The sequence below is a fragment of the Stylophora pistillata genome, chromosome 5 (assembly GCF_964205215.1).
Source record: "Stylophora pistillata chromosome 5, jaStyPist1.2, whole genome shotgun sequence".
Classification (NCBI taxonomy): domain Eukaryota; kingdom Metazoa; phylum Cnidaria; class Anthozoa; order Scleractinia; family Pocilloporidae; genus Stylophora; species Stylophora pistillata.
In genome coordinates, this window is record NC_142523.1 from 18,371,766 (window position 1) to 18,388,215 (window position 16,450).

General features: G+C 39.8%; 1 protein-coding gene and 2 long non-coding RNA genes across 3 annotated transcripts; 1 reads left to right on the forward strand and 2 right to left on the reverse strand.

Annotated features, from left to right (window-relative positions):
• Positions 1-569: 569 nt before the first annotated feature.
• Positions 570-2,597, reverse strand: LOC148730637 (uncharacterized). Its single transcript, XR_016002173.1, has 2 exons — positions 2,503-2,597; positions 570-2,409 (listed from the first exon to the last, which is right to left on the reverse strand). It is a non-coding gene; the product is annotated as an uncharacterized LOC148730637 (long non-coding RNA).
• Positions 2,598-2,698: 101 nt separating this feature from the next.
• LOC111331018 (uncharacterized) lies at positions 2,699-12,566 on the forward strand. Its single transcript, XR_016002075.1, has 5 exons — positions 2,699-2,789; positions 4,183-8,524; positions 8,730-8,950; positions 9,405-9,454; positions 12,426-12,566. It is a non-coding gene; the product is annotated as an uncharacterized LOC111331018 (long non-coding RNA).
• A 2,481-nt stretch (positions 12,567-15,047) lies between these two features.
• Positions 15,048-16,320, reverse strand: LOC148730638 (uncharacterized). Its single transcript, XM_088761467.1, has one exon. It carries the CDS (start codon positions 16,188-16,190, stop codon positions 15,276-15,278), a length of 915 nt encoding a protein of 304 aa, XP_088617593.1. The 5' UTR covers positions 16,191-16,320; the 3' UTR covers positions 15,048-15,275.
• Positions 16,321-16,450: the final 130 nt, after the last annotated feature.

Sequence of the window (16,450 nt, forward strand, 5' to 3'; positions counted from 1 at the left end):
AGGATGCATTACAAGTCCGTTTTATTTGATATTGGATTTTGAATTGTCAACTACTGGGGAGAAGCGAGAAAGTGACACAATTATTCCTGGTTAGAAACCCACACTTAAAATACAGTGACTCACTGGTGAGTCACTTGTTTCCAGAATATTCCATTTTCACCATTGAATGCCACGAAATATTTCAAATACCCGCGACAAAACTTTATACTCGAAGTACTGTTGAAATGTCTAGCAGAAAGAAATACTTGGTATTATTATCAAGCAATCAATGATTTGTTTAGTTTTATTTATCCTCGCAAAGGATGGATCGTGATACAATTTGATCACTAAATGCGATTTTAAGAAGCCAATATCGGAGAATATTGGCGGTGTACTCTCTTATTACATGGCTGACAGCGCCCGTGGGCAAGAGGAAACTAATCATCTATTCTGATTCGCTACCCGAGAGGGTAGGAAGGGCTCATCTTGCCTATTATAGGAAAAAATTGCGCAGGGTAGCCTTACGAGGTTTGTAATTTTTAGATAGTAACAAATGCAGCGGAAGAAGACAGTAAACACAGAGAAAAACATTAATTAAGTTCATTTGTTTATTGTTTCACAAAAACCGGAAAATAAAAAAAATTGAACCACAAAGCACTCGAAAATATACAAGTTTCTTATTTAAGGGAAATATACAAGATTCTTATTTAAGCGAAATTTTTTTTATATAATAAATCCATTCTTGAACAAGTTCATTCGGTCAAGATGGCTGGATGTTCGCCTTATCCTTTTATTTGAGAATTTAAGAAATCGAGTTTATCTCACTCCGGTCTATAAAGCGCAAGGAAAGAACTCGTCCAATATCGCGGACGGAAATCGCATGGAAATCATAGAGTTGAAAAATATCTAAAGTACTTTTGGTATATTTGGCGTTCTTTAACCCTTTTGCTTCTTCATTATTATTTGTCAACTATATAAACAAGATAAACAACTTCATCCTGAAATTTTCTAAAAAACATCCATTCAAATTCGCCCTCACCCTACTTACACTTCACAAGATTTAACACAACATACTGAGATTTGAAAATCCAATTACAAAGAGGACTTAAGCAAAAGAAAAGATCGAAAGGGTTCTGATGGCTTAAGTCTTTATAAACAGAACGGGTTTGAGGGATCTAACCATCAATGCTTGTGATGGACAGGAGATGTCCGAAGTATCAAATCGACAGTGGTTTAGCATGGTCTGTAGTCTTATTGATATCAGTGGCTTAGCATGGTCTGTAGTCTTATTGATATCAGTGGTTTAGCATGGTCTGTATTCTTATTGATATCAGTGGTTTAGCATGGTCTGTATTCTTATTGATATCAGTGGCTTAGCATGGTCTGTAGTCTTATTGATATCAGTGGCTTAGCATGGTCTGTAGTCTTATTGATATCAGTGGTTTAGCATGGTCTGTAGTCTTATTGATATCAGTGGTTTAGCATGGTCTGTAGTCTTATTGATATCAGTGGCTTAGCATGGTCTGTAGTCTTATTGATATCAGTGGCTTAGCATGGTCTGTAGTCTTATTGATATCAGTGGCTTAGCATGGTCTGTAGTCTTATTGATATCAGTGGTTTAGCATGGTCTGTAGTCTTATTGATATCAGTGGCTTAGCATGGTCTGTAGTCTTATTGATATCAGTGGCTTAGCATGGTCTGTAGTCTTATTGATATCAGTGGCTTAGCATGGTCTGTAGTCTTATTGATATCAGTGGCTTAGCATGGTCTGTAGTCTTATTGATATCAGTGGCTTAGCATGGTCTGTAGTCTTATTGATATCAGTGGTTTAGCATGGTCTGTAGTCTTATTGATATCAGTGGCTTAGCATGGTCTGTAGTCTTATTGATATCAGTGGCTTAGCATGGTCTGTATTCTTATTGATATCAGTCATCACAGTATTCCAAATTTTGTGGACTCACGAGGCGCAACATCATAAGAGTGAGAGTAAAGACTAGCTGAACTACTGTCGATTTGTTTTTTGCTACAATATCAACGTCAAATTAAACATTACTACCAATCGTGGTGTAGAAAAAGAAACAGCCGCTACCACGAGCCTCTTAAACTGGGTGGTAAAGCAGCATTCTAATATGACATCCTTCAATTTAATTACAGGGCGTGAAGCTAATTTGCCATCTTCCATGTCTTCCATTTTCTGTGCTTGTGCAGCTGCGTCATTGAGATTAACAGATTTCATGCGCCTAGTATTCTCGCTTACGGCGTACCCTGTTCCCCCTAACCACAAGGGGCCCAAGTTATTCATGAGAGGATTATTTGCTTTATCTGAGTTACAGTGTAGGAACCCGATGTTCACTACTAGAAGGCGGCTTGTAAGGTAAACCTGAGATGCGTTGAACTGCAAACTTCTTTTATTACATGAACAACGATTCACTGAAATTGAACATATAAGTCCGCTAAACAAAACGAAGTAACAACCGAACGACAAATAAAAGGAAAGCTTAATATAAACCGATCGATACTTACACTTTTTTTCGTGCCTTGTGCCGCTAATACAAAAGGAAATCTCGTGCAACAATCATAGCGAAAGCTAAAACTCCGAAAAATAGACCATGTGTTCTTATATCGCGACTGCGAAACATGTTACCAGCGGTACATGTCATAAATGACTCACTGAAACGTCTCGGTCATTACATTTAGAGCGGAGCGTAAATTCCTACACAAAGCTTTATAAAAGAATGATTGTAGTGTTATCCTCTCCTGGACAGCTTGAGCCCCTTGCGCTCTAACCTCGCAGAAAATAGATAAAGGGGGTAAGTTCCATAGATACTGTGGTGCTGCGTCGATCGGGGATTTTAATAAGATAACTTGGTGCTATCAACGAGTTGATGATGTAAATTGGCCACCGTAAAGAGTTTCTAAGCGAACGTTTCAAGCGTTAGCCTTTCGTCCAGCGCTAGTCCTTTGTCATTCGTTCTGACGAAGGGCTAACGCTCGAAAAGTCAGCTTAGAAACCCTCTATGTTGGCCAATTTACATTATCAATCTCGCAAGAAATAGTGAAGAGAATTTATTACACGCTACATGTAGGGTCTAAAAGAAATATCTCTTTGTGATTCCCATAGAGCTTCTGGGATTCAAACCGGTACGCATCGCAAAAACACAGCTTTAATTCTGCGTAGAGTAGTGGGAACAGTATGAATCCCTCATAATTTTTCCCACATGAAAATGAAAACGATAACATGGGATCCTGAAATTTTACCACACAGTTGTAGTTTAGATGAATTTGACAGTTATAAATATACTTAATTGAAAAGATTGAGTTAAATCCCTTAATTTGTTCTCCATGGTTGATTAAATTCTTTTGTCTGTCTTTTTTCTGATCACCTCAGTCTTAAACATTTCGTGATTCTTTCGGGATCTCATTAGCTTGATAACCTTATACCGAAATTTCAAGTGAAGATCATGTGAGTCAAAGTCACAAAATAGCAAAACATCAAGTCCACTAACCCAGTGCGGAAGCTTCAAGTGACCTCTTGATTAAGTAAAACCAGCTATTATGATCAGTCCGCGACCGTCCTAAATGGATGTGTTATAACAATTATTACTGCTCCCTTTTCTTTAGTTTTCCTTTATAAACAGGCCACCACAATGAATCTTCCTTTTCAGTTGCGCTAGTAATAATGTTATCAGTTATGGAGATCTTAATTCAGGCTAATTTTAAGTTATTGAAAGGGAAAAACATTCAAAAGTTAATTTGTTATCTATTGCCTTGGATCTACTCGCTAAGGCTGACTAATTTCAACAAATAGGTCCTCGAAGCAAGTTCAGTCCCTTAACTATATAGAACAGATTTTTTTTGCTTCTAGCACATCTTATAAAATGCCTCGCAGGTCACAAACTGAATCAAACTCCTGAGAAAGCAAACGGCGGTGAATCTCCTCCAGTGCAAGTGCAAAACAGCTGGCACTCTTCTCTGGGGCGAAGCCATTGCTTCTCCAGTTGCCCAGAACTGATGCTATGTCGTGACTTAAGAATTCATGTTGTTTTTATTCCTCGCTTACTTTTCGGGATTCTTGACTTGTGTTTTTATTCCTTGAAACTCTGATCCTCTTTCTCTTCGAAGACATGATTCTAATAATCTGTCCGATACATATAAAGGTCAATAACTATAATTATCATATAGCAGGAACTTTTTCCCCAACAGGGCGCGCTCGCATTGTTTATTCCAAGGTCACGTGACTTCCAACAATGGACGGAGGGGGAGCCCGAAGAAACATTGAGATTCTCGCTAAATAACAGGAACAGTTTCTCCTGCGACCAGTCCTAAAGTGTGTAATATTGTTAGTGCCACGGCAGACTCAGAGGTCGTTGCAGTTTGGTCATGTTGCAATTCAGATTTATCAGTCAATTTCGAAGCGCTAAATAGCTCTCGAAGGCCATGTTTTGATTGGTTGTTTCTAAATAGAAGGCCATCCGAATAATAATCTTAATGTGTCGGGCCCCGAACCCAGTTAAGGGCGGAGGCTTTCATAGAATAAGATGGCTTAAGAATGAGATTTAGTACCACGCGACGAATCAAGCCTGGGACAGATTATTCCTTCTCTACAGTGGGAAAAGAACAGTACATATTCATGGAAATGCAAGTAATCTTCTTTTACCTTCCTCTGATCGAAGTGTTTACGATACCTGCTGGCGATTTCTCCTTGTAATCACCTCCTGACTTTCTCTTCTTTCTTATCCTTATCATTGTGAGACGCGTGCACAAATGTGCTCGATGTTCTGTGGAAAGAAAGAAGAAAATTATCGGGTTCTTTCCAAGGAGGCACGATAACGAAAAGGGTGATGCTTGGCCACCGTCTTACAGATGTATTCTGGTAAATAATTTGGCAGCATTCTTCAATATCTTGTCTTTATAAAATTTCCAGATCACTGACAAGGCGCGTTGCATTGGCTCATTTCGTTCCTTCGCTCTCTATTGCCGTATTTATTCATCTATAAGCCGAGCGATTTTTTCACTAAACTTTGCCAAAATCTCGAAAATTTGAGCTAGAGAAGGGTTCTCGGCTTATAGCCGAGTGTTTTTCCAAACATATTTTTTTCGAAACAGCAAATTCAAAGGAAACATGGATATATTCGTATATAAGCCGAGATATTGCATGCAGAAGTAAATAACAAAATAAAGTTGAAGTTGGTCATTGACTCTAAATATGTGGTTACTTCCAACGGAGCGGTTTGTTGTTTTCGGCGCGTAGTAAATACGGCTTACTGTTCGTCCTCAGTGTCGGCGTGGAATTCGTCGTCCATCTCCTCCTCATCTACTAGTTCTGCCTTTTATTTCGAGTAGATTGTTTCATCTTCCATGCCGTCTAGAGTATCTGAGATTCTGCAGGTTTTGAACGAGTGTATAGAGCTTGCGAAAGTGTTTTAAAATTTTCGAAACTGACCTATCAGAATTGCCCATTCCCACGATTGGTAAACAAACTCGTCGATCGTCACATGTTAAGGTGTTGAAATTTGCGTAAAAAGAAAACTTATCTTGGCTTCTCTGCTCTCTAAACCAATCAAGTGATCTCTCATCCAGCCGCAAATATTTCTGAGGAAACGCCCATTGTTGTGCGTTTCGCTGACATCTCGAGCTCTCAATGAAAGAGGTTCTCTTGATCTTTCCTCTAGCGACTCACTGACTTTCTTGTTATCTCGGAATGTGTTTTCGACGGCAATACTGCATTGAAACTCTATTCTGTTTCGAAACTTTTGCGTTCATTTCAGTTTGTTCGAGAATGGAATTCTCTGGACATGGTCTCGGCTTATAACCGAGTATTTTCAATTTACATGTTTTAAGAACCTTCTCGATTGAAACAGACCGAAGTTTAGGGTCTCGGCCTGTAGCCGAGATCGGCTTATAGACGAATAAATACGGTACGTTAAGAAGTATTCGGGCGAATTGTGCTAGCGATAAATTATTCCACAAACAATATTTTTATGGTTGACAAAATAGATTTCAACCCAGAGGGCTTGGAATGCCTCATTTGAAGTGTTTTCAAAAACAGTGTTGTTGATCAATAAAAAGGCCAGCGCCTCCAGAGGCCAGAGGTGTTGGCACGTGCTCAAAGACATAACCTGGAATGCTCGGATGGGCGTTGTTTACACAAGAATTTGTCATTTTTGTTTCTGAGATACCAATAACGTCAAAGTGGAAATCCAGTTCATCTAATAACAATTCAAAATTTTCTAAACTGCGGTTGATACTCACAATATTGTTTTGGAAGATGGAAAAACTAGACTTAACCGAGTTTTCAGAAATTTTTTTCCTTGAACAGTTTAAAGCTGTGTGGCGAAAAGTATTGGCTTTGGATGCGCTGATTAGGAAGATTAAAATCAGTATTCACATAAGTATCCAAATTAGGGTTCAGTTACACCCGTGTCACATTCTCTCATAGCGTAACACCCTGTATTTCTCAATTGAGAATTTGGGTAGTACCCGAGTGAAATGACCGTCTGAGCCGTCTGATGCGGTTAACCGCAGAGTTTCGCCATTTACTTTGACGGTCATTTCAAAGTTCACCACGCTGTTTAATTTCGTGAGTTATGAAGAAGTTCAAACCTGTTTCTGTGAAAACGATTGTCCTCGGAAGAACTGAGAAGACTGTTATTCATAGTCCGTTAACGGTCAGCTCAAACACAGCTGGTTCTCAGCCGATCCAAGGAAGCTTTCCTCTTCTTGAAGCTGTCGATGACCCCGACATTCCCATATTTTCACCTGATGAGGCTCAACATTCTGAAGCTCATCGAAGAAACTACAGCTCCGTAGCTAACTGGGAGAAAATACGGGATAAACTGTTTACAACAGCAGTGGGGGAAGAAACTCTCCTGGAGAAATACATTTGTGCCGTATGTAAACAACGAGAGGCGACTGTGCGATGTCGGTACTGCGGCCCGAGGCAGTGGTCACACTACAGGGTTTTGTCCTAGGGAAACTTGACTTGTTGACAGTTTCACTTGGGAAACTCAAATTTGCAAGTGTGACCGATTTTTCCCTAAGTAAATTACCTCGGGAAAGTTTTATCGTCTGGGACTTGAAAACAAAAGAATGTCCTTTGGATTTCCCTTGACAACTACCCTAAAGGAGAGAAAGGGAAAAATCAAATCCCAGAGTAGCCGACCAATGGACGCTCGTCGGCGATCGCGCTGGTGACAGATCCGGAATTATCTTGTTGTGAAACCACAGGCTTACCATCTTAAATACCTGTAGTTTCGGGTTTCTATGGTAATGGGTTCCTGTGGCATTTACATAGCCGTTACGAATGTAGTTCAAATATATTGCCTCTAGAATCTGTCCCTAGTGGTCAGTCTTCAAACAAAATCAGCTCCGAATAAAGATTAATAGTTCATTACTTGTGTGGAAGTGTTTTTTTCTGCCAGGAAGCCTCAAAATCGCTCCGTTTGGGGCTTTCAAAGTTCGGTGGTTAATTCGGCTCGCTCTCTATGGTGAAGCAATGCGACAAGGCAGGCAGCTTAGGCATCCAGATCGCACACCAACTCGTATTCGAGACAAAAATGTTTTACCTTCTAGGTCTTATTTTCCCACCGAAATTCAAAAGGCCACAGAAGGATTATACAGCTGTTACGGTGACTCGGTTTTGAATCATTCCATTCAACGGTTTACGAGAAGATGGAACGCAAAGTCGTAGATTTGGAGCTCTTCTATGGATCCGGACATGAAGGGTACTAAAAGGAATTCCAAACATGCGTTTCGGATATCGAATTTCGGACCCAGCCATCCTATCCGAGGTACCAAAATCTGAAATATGTGAAAAATTGTATCCCCTGTCGGGGCCCCAAATGCGCTACTTTGTACCTCCGGTGGATGTCGTAAGCCAAGATCGACCAATAAAAATCGAGAAAGTTTTTGTCAACATTCTCAGGAAAACTCTTTGAGTTTTCGATACGATAACCGAAACGCATGTTTGGAATTCCTTTGAGTGCCCCTCAGAGATTTAATCCTTTGTGACGTTAAACCTCCCAAAGTTCAATGGTCTCCAGTGTGACCTTTCAACCTAGGGAAAATGAAACCGGAGGTATATTTACCCAGGGAAATTTTTCCTAGGTAAAACGATTTTCCCCGGGTAAAAGCCTGTAGTGTGACCACAGCTAATTTTTTTGTTTAACCTGTGCCCATGATCTGCACGAGGAAAGGAATCAATTCCACGTTCTGGAGCAATGGAAGGTATTTATCAACCACTGCTTGCATATATTACAGTTGCAGGTATAATCAATATATGGAAATACAGCAGTCAAACTTCAATAAGCTGATGGATAAACGTACTGTTTTTTTATCTCTATTAGCAAAGTTTTGCATTGATGACACGTACGCAGTATTACATGTATCTAGAAAACAAGGAAAAATCTATCAACTGACTGTCCTGTATCAATTTCTTTAAAGGATAACAGATTCATTCCATTGTTCCCTAATCATGGTGCAATTGAATCTGGCCATTCTTGTTCTACAAGAATCCTCAAATGGTTCAAACTAATAGATGCCTTCGGTAAGTTGGACACAAAGTCAAAGCTTGCACAATGTTGGCTTTCGAAAGCAAATTTAAACAGGTTTCAAAACGTTTGCAATTGTCAGAGGTTTTGAAAAGAAATGTTTTTTCCCAGTGTTGGTGCTGCACTATCTTCACTGATGTACAATTTTATCTTCAATGTGTTTGCGTATGTACATCCTTTGCTTCTTGTTTCTGCATATAGGTAACCAGCACCTGAAGGAAGTCGCCGTCCCTGACTGTGAAAGCCATGCGATTACTTTGGTACGTAGTCAGTTCTGGCCAGGTTCACCTGACAGACCGTCTGTGGGCTTCCATTTTAAATTAATGGACCTTGCTGAAAAGTTATTCCTGCACAGTCAGGTGTCTGTAAAGGAGTTTTCAGAATTGATTTTGGAAATGGCACCACCTTTGCAGCCTAATTTTGTGAGTAGTTTTATTATTACAGTGATGTTCTTTATAAAACCAGTGTTTTTTAACATACTTACAGATTTTCTAGTACAAATAAATTCTTTATGTTTAACGTAATATTGAGAATTGCTCAGTTACATTCTGGAGAAGGAGGCAGTGGTTCAGTGCATTCAAATGTTTGGAGTGCTGGCCTTCAAATCATAGCGAGTGTTGAATTTAAATGCTATCTAACCTAATATTTTAATTTCCAGTTACACTATACATTTTAGAAATCTTCTGCACTGTTAGTTTTCCCATTTAAGCTAAAACCCTGCAAATGCCGAGGCCATCAAGTCATGTTGATGATCTCGGTAGGTCTGTTCTAGCTTGCCTAGAAAGGTGATCTGGCAAGCAGACAAGGTTTACTAGCTGCAGTGGCTATGTCGATAATGGCTACATGCTCAATGAAAATAACTTATTGTTTTTGCAGATTCATTCATTGTGTGCCATATTGAGCTCTGGTTGCTTTGAAGAGTACGGGTTAGTGGAATGCTTTTGTAAACTGATATTTAATTATATCAGTGGGTGTAACTTGGCCATGCCCTATATGGGGGAAAGGAATTGATGATGAAATGCACAGTGTCCTAGTGGTTAGAGAGCTAGTAGTGGGCTCTTGAGTCAAAGGCTGTTGGTTTGAGCCTGTACTCTGCCATTGCTTTGTTTCCTTACTATAGACAAGAAACCTTAATCCACATTGTGTAATTCCTCACTCGAGTGTATAAATGGGTACTGGCAGCCGTTTGGTAACATCAGACAATCAGTACTCTGTGAGGGACTAGCATCTTTTCCAGGGTACTGTAGGTGGTAGTGAAGCTCCTACTTACTTCATGTTAAAGAAACCAATAAGCATCAGCATCAATATATGATTTGCTTGGCTAGGTCCCGTTTTGGTCAGTTTTGTCACTTTTCAAGTGGAGTAATTCGATGTTTTCATGTAGTTAGTAACTAAAAGGTAGCAATATATATATCTTATTAACCAAGCGCGAGGGCCGTACTGGGAGAATATCGGCCCGAGGTCTTGACAGTACGGACCGAGCGCAGCGAGGTCCGTACAAAAAAAGACTGAGGGCCGATATTCTTCCAGTACGGTCCCGAGCAAGCTTGGTTAATAAGAGATTTATTATACGACTGAAGTTCAAAGCGACGCAAGTGCGGTATCATTCGGGACCATTCGGGACAGTGCCCGGTCCAATACTTAGAGAATATTGGACCGGCAATAGAGCATTTTGATTGGTTGATTTTAGTTATTGGCCCTCTGACTGCCCGAGTCGTGTAATAAATTAGGTATATTTCTTTTAAATTATTCTTACAATTTATATTATACATTGTAGACCATATTGGCTTGTTTTGTTTCGAAAATAACCGCCAAAGTTTTAAATCTCAGTTAAGCTGAGCAGCAGAAACGACAAATATTGATCAAAGCTAACTTTTTATTCAGATTGGTAACGATATTTCGCTCCAAAGTGGTCTGTTATCTTTTCCACGTGCGCATTGTTGATTTTCACCTCCAATTGCGTGACAAGGAATGGCGCGTTTTGACCTCTGAGTCACTTTTGTTTGGGGTCCTAAAATTTTGTAGTTTGGGTAGCCCAAAAATTTTATTGGAGTTATTTGAAGAAGAAACCTTGTTCTTTCGCTGGATTAACTGGATATAACCCCATGCCATGTACCAAGGTGCGATTTTACACTCTCAATTTTGCCATTTTTTTGTCCGCCAAAATGAGTGAAATCTTGGAAAAAACCAAAAATTCCCCTAAAATTTAGATTGCAGCGGAATCGAACAAAGAACACTTCAGACTGTTTATAAATACGTGTTCTTCTCATTAGGAAAATATTTGGTCACATTTAATGTTTTGTTTATTTTCAAGCGACGTTCAAATAATGGTTGTCTAAACCTCGTGAAGCCGCCGTGAGAGCTACAAAACCGATTTTGCCGCCATTCGCGAAAAATAAAAATGCAATTGAACTCAAAGTATTTTTTCTAGAAATAGTTCATCCAGACCAAGTATATTCTGGCAAAGTTTGGGGATTTTCGATTTTTTCATATTGCACACCTCCGGGCGATATTTACGGACGGCCGCTCTTAAGTAACCACTTCATAAAGGTTTTTCCCATTACCAACTTGATTACGCTAAAGGTCATGTCAGTTGTTGGCCTGACTTAGAATAAAGTTTACTGTAGAACCAAATGGTGTCTCATCCTTGACTTCCATATAAGCTCGCTCGAAGTAGATTTCCGTGTACCAAGAAATCGTGACGAGTTTCCCTTTCTCCCTGCCAGGTGGTCTCTACCGAGTTAATTTCTCCCAGTTATGGCTGTGCCGTCCGCGAAGGTTCAGTTTCCCAGTTTGGGCGCGAAAACGTATCGTCACACAGAATCATATAAGGAGAATCTTTCCAACAGTTATAGGGTGCTACTATTGAAATGATATTCACATATATACGGGAGAAGCCCACAGAGAAACTTTTTAAAAGAGCACTTTTCTTACATTATCTTTCCCAGAATAGACTGATGTCTTCCTCTGACCATGTTTTATTTACAGGTCTTTAAATATTTGTTGTTTAAGAGCGACTCCGTGAATTGACCGAGTGAAAATCGAAAAATGTGGTCGAAAATTAAAACGTTCATATTTTTATCAGGGACACCCTATAGTGAACACAGAAAAGTGGCAAGGTTTTTTTTTTCTAGGCTCGCTTCCTTATCCAAGAAAATTCACGTAAACTAAAACGAGCGTCGGTAGCCGTAAAATTGCGGAAATCAGTGCCCCGAGTAAAGGCGAATGAACTTTGCTCATGAAAAGCGCAAAAGAAAGCAAGCCCATATCAATTTTTATAGATTTGTATAGGAAGGATAGAGGTATGGTTTAAGTCTGAAACGGGACCGTTTCATTTAATTTGGAACTCATGGAACGCTTTTAAAAATCACCAATATTTCAAAATCCATATATCGCTTTTCGTAGCAAATTTTCAATTATCATTTTCTCCATGCAGTGTAACTCAGAATCGGTTCAGGTTGAGCTCATGACAAGTGGAATTAGTGTTGTTTACGAGGATATAAAAATTAGTGTGGGGCTTTTCGTTTCCTCAAGGAAAAACCAGGCTGAACTTTGTGAAAATCGCAACATCGGCATTTACGTAACGACAATCTAATTAGGCACCCTCTGGTTAACTCCGGAATTCCAAGCACATTTTAGCTGTTAGCACTGTGTTCGATAAGGAAATCAATACAGTAAGCTAGCCTTGCATAGCTAACGACGACAAATTGGATTTTATGCCTGCTTTCGTTTCAAATTCTCATCCATTTCCCATGGCGAAATTGTTTAAAATATCCCATTCCATAAGCTAGCAGAGGGTGTCTGTTTTTCTTGGCATATTCGAACACATTTAAGTTTTAAGAAAGTTCTAGGTAAAATTGAGCTTCATTGTGACAATTCAATCCTTTCTACCGGTAGGTCAAATGTTCTTTGCAGAACGGTAAAAGACGGTTGAAGACGGGAAGCAATCTGATACTGCTGTAGATGTAACATACTCAAGTGTTTGTCACGCAAGGCTTGAAATCATTTCAATCTCAATAAAAAATTTTTTTTCTTCTTCCCCTTCTACGATTTTTCGGCCCCGAAAATCACTGATAATAATATGTAACTAACACTTCTTCATTAGATAATATAAAACATGTTACCTTGGTCGAGTGTTTCACTAAAAAGCAGGGACAAGCACTGTGTAGGAGGACTCACCCCTACCCCGTTGAAAACCCCTTTGGTGACTGTTTTTAACTGAAAATAATTGGACTCGGTTGTGGGTGAATGAAGACACTGTGGCAGGTTTTTTTCGGTGATTATCAAGCAGATGGCATCGGAGGGATACAAAAGTTATTATGCTAGAAGAAAATATGTTGCGTTGATCAATTGAAACTTCAAAACCAACTCTCCTCAGGAATTTTTAAATTTTGAAGATTGGTTCCAGCCCCCTGGGCAAAAATTATGTTCAAATGCCCCGCCCAAGTGCCAGATTTTAGTGGGTCTCTATGGAGTTTACCGTTAGCCGTTAAACGGCAAAACAATAAGCCGTTAGGCGGACGGTAAAAATTGACAAATTTTAACCGTCAGTGGTAAAAAACGTTAACCGTAAAAAATTTAGCATTAGCCGTATAAAATGGCTAAAAATTTCAACCGTTAGCCGTGAAAGCCATCTTCTCATGGAGGCCCTCGTTTGATTGTCACATCTGTTGCAAAAGGCAAGATCAGCGACCGTGAGCAAGACTTTCTATTTATTGACCAGCGATTGATTTGACTATTCAAGCTTCAAAACCTAGACCTTGTAGACCCTATCTTCAGAGCCATTCGCTTCAAGTGCCTCCATATTAAAAGATAAATCAAGACTTTACCCTTCCGGTTCAAATTCCCTTTCCCACCTTGGTAAAGTTCAAAGGACGACAGTCAAAAGCTCGTGGGTAGCCCCAGATGTGAAGCTGCGAATTAATTGGTGTACAACGTCACTGACACCGATTCAATGTTTTTTGAACATCAAAAATTAAAAAAAGAATGTCAATTAGTACGCTAAGTAAAAATGATTTGATTGAGTTAATAACCACAGCTACATAAAATAAAAGACAAACTTGTGATCATTAGTGACTCTTTCCCTACAATGAATTTTGAGCGGGAAAACCCAAGCACGAGGTGAGAGGGTTGCAAGGAGATGTATTTTCAAGCAAAAAAAACTTAGTGAGAAGAGAATTTTTTGATGAAAAGACAGGGTGATACCATAGCCACAATTACAGGTAATTCAGAATATCAGAAAGGGCTCATACACGCCCATTAACGTAGAAAATGGCTTTTTAAGTGCCCCTTTCGCTAGGAGCGGTCCTCTCAACTTCCAAAAAAAAATGTTCCTTAATTTTTTTCCTATGAAAAGGGTTTAGGACACATGTTACAAAAATAGTTAGGTTGTTTTCCAGTTCTCTTTTGTATGAAGATATTAACTTTCGCGAACTCTCTGCTAAGGGAAGATTAGCCAAAGTGTTGCAAAAGCAAAAACTCAGTCAACTACAGTCATTGTGCGAGTTTTTTGACGTTGAAATTAGAGGTGTTGTTAATCGTAAGGCGTCGCATTATGAAACTTTTCTACAGTTAGCAAATTCCTGTGATTGCCGCAAGTCGTGGTAAACAAACTCGCGTTACTCAAAACTCAGTGAAGGTTGCGTGACTCCTCCACTTGGTCCAGTCCTCTCACTCTCACCACGTCCAATATGGTGGGCCAGTCGATAGAATGTTTCATATAATCTGCTACAAAAAACAATATTTGTTATCCAGCTCTCCTTACTGTGGATTTCTTATTTAGTGCCGGATGATTTGACTTACTCAGCTCTAAAGTAACAGGGAAATTGGATGGATCACAAGTCACCTGGACGTTACTCACTACAACTTGTATGTATCATCCTGCTCTTTTACTGATGCCATCATGCGTATTTACAAGAGCTAGCAAGGCTATCAAAAGTTTAACCGTACATATCCTGTCAACGGTCGTTTTCGTTAAGCTCATTTCAAACTGCATCAAAAAGTGGACCCGACAAAATATAGAGACTTTGCATGCTTATGAGTATAATATGTATGGAAATATGACCTGAAAAATATAAGTCAGAGGAAATTCGAGCATCTTTGATTAACAATTGGTTCATGCTTTAGCGTGCTCTATTGAGTTATGGAGCATGCGGGAAGTTTGGAGGGCACGAAAGAAGCGTAAGAGTTGCCCGAGGCGATAGCGGAGGGGAACTCTAGCTTCTCAAGTGCTCTCCAAACTTCCCAAGTGCTCCATAACTCGATAGTGCACAGCTAAAAGCATGAACCAATTGTTTTAGAACATAGCTGGTGGAATTTTGCATCAAATCTGACACGAAAAACGGTCAACAATATCAGAATTGATTGTTCACGGTAAGCGAAATATTAAGCAAAATAGGAAATAGTTTTACGTCGAGTTTTCTGTTTAAGGCTCGAGCTTTATTTTACTGGAGTTTAAATACTTAATTCTTTATTTCTAAAAAATAAATCAAGCTCAAGAATGGATATTTTATTTAACAATTATTTCCTGATTAAATATAAAATTCTCCTAAAGACAGAGAATAAACTCTGCGGTTTAATTGGTTAATTTATAACACACCACATTTTCTGTTTCTCTGAGAAAACGAACACTTCGGGCAAGAGAAGAGTTAAAATAAGTCAAAATGCTTCAAAACGTATATCGATTACCGAAAATAGACCATTGCAAAACGGTCTGAGTAAACACTGAGAACAGTATAACAGTAAATGTCAACAAGTGTGGCTAAAATTTGATCCAAGAGTGATGTGGACATTTTGAACGCAGCAGTTGTTAAAGAAAGATCCGAAGCCGGTTGTGGTTTTCTCAGTTGTAGTGGACACAACGAGGCCGTTTTCCTGCACTTCTTTCTGTATGTTTATGGCGGTGACAGTGGCAAGAGATTCGGATCTGTCAGAGGTCAAGCTTTTCGAAAAGACTTCGCTGCAGGTGCGGAGCTGTGATGTCGAGGGCTGCGTATTGTACTGTAAAAGACTCTGTTCGCTACGGTGACCAGAGATTGCCATTATGTGGCGGTTCTCTACACCAGCATTCGACCCTAAGGTGATTGCGGTGGCTCTCACGCTGTGGTTGATGTACATTTTGGAGAGTTTTGCCTCCTCACTGATGCTTTTCATCATCCCGTCGAGTTTGTTGCCACCAATTGGTCGGGCGTCGAACCAAACTTTATCGTCATAATTCCACTTAGAATTCTTTCTCGGATACTGAAAGAAAGCATCGCACCGAGGATTGAGTTTGGCCATGTAAAACTTCAAAGCTTTGTATCTGTCGTTCTCTTCAGGTGTTTCATACATTCTTGCCAATTTTTCGTTGCTGGATGCATCAGTCACTCCTCCGGGATGGTTTTTTGTCGCTTCATCATGCGCCATTGTGACAAATCTTCTTCCCGACGCATCAACTTCAAACTTGCGGCTCGTTTTCTTCAGCTGCCTCTGACCTTCTCTTCCTCTCCGACAAAAGAATGAAATAACGTGAAACCATACATTGCGGAGGAGGGCGAATGGATTACTCAGTGTAATGGCTGGCGAGGCTCTCAACTTCATCAAGTCTTCGCTCTCTATGGCTGGCTTGTGGGTGACATATTCCTTACCCTGGCGCTTCAAACGGACTATCTGAGCGTTTAACATTTCATTTGATCGTTTAAATCGAGGATCTGAACTCAGTTTGAGCCCGCTGCTTAGGGGTGGTGCATTCAGGTATCTCTCAAAAGAGTGCCTGAAACCAAGAAGAGAGGATTTGCTGTAGCATTCCCCGGACTTGTTCCTCGCTTCGGCATAGAACCTGCGCAGGTTTGTGTCCAGTAGTCCTACCTTCATGTTTTCCATTGAAGTTTGTATTTGTTTATCGTTACACCAAGCTAAAATAAAAACAAGTCTTCTTTGAGTTT

Coding starts and splice junctions, on each gene's coding strand:
- LOC148730638 (XM_088761467.1), bottom strand. CDS start 16,190: ATGTTAAACGCTCAGATAGTCCGTTTGAAGCGCCAGGGTAAGGAATAT.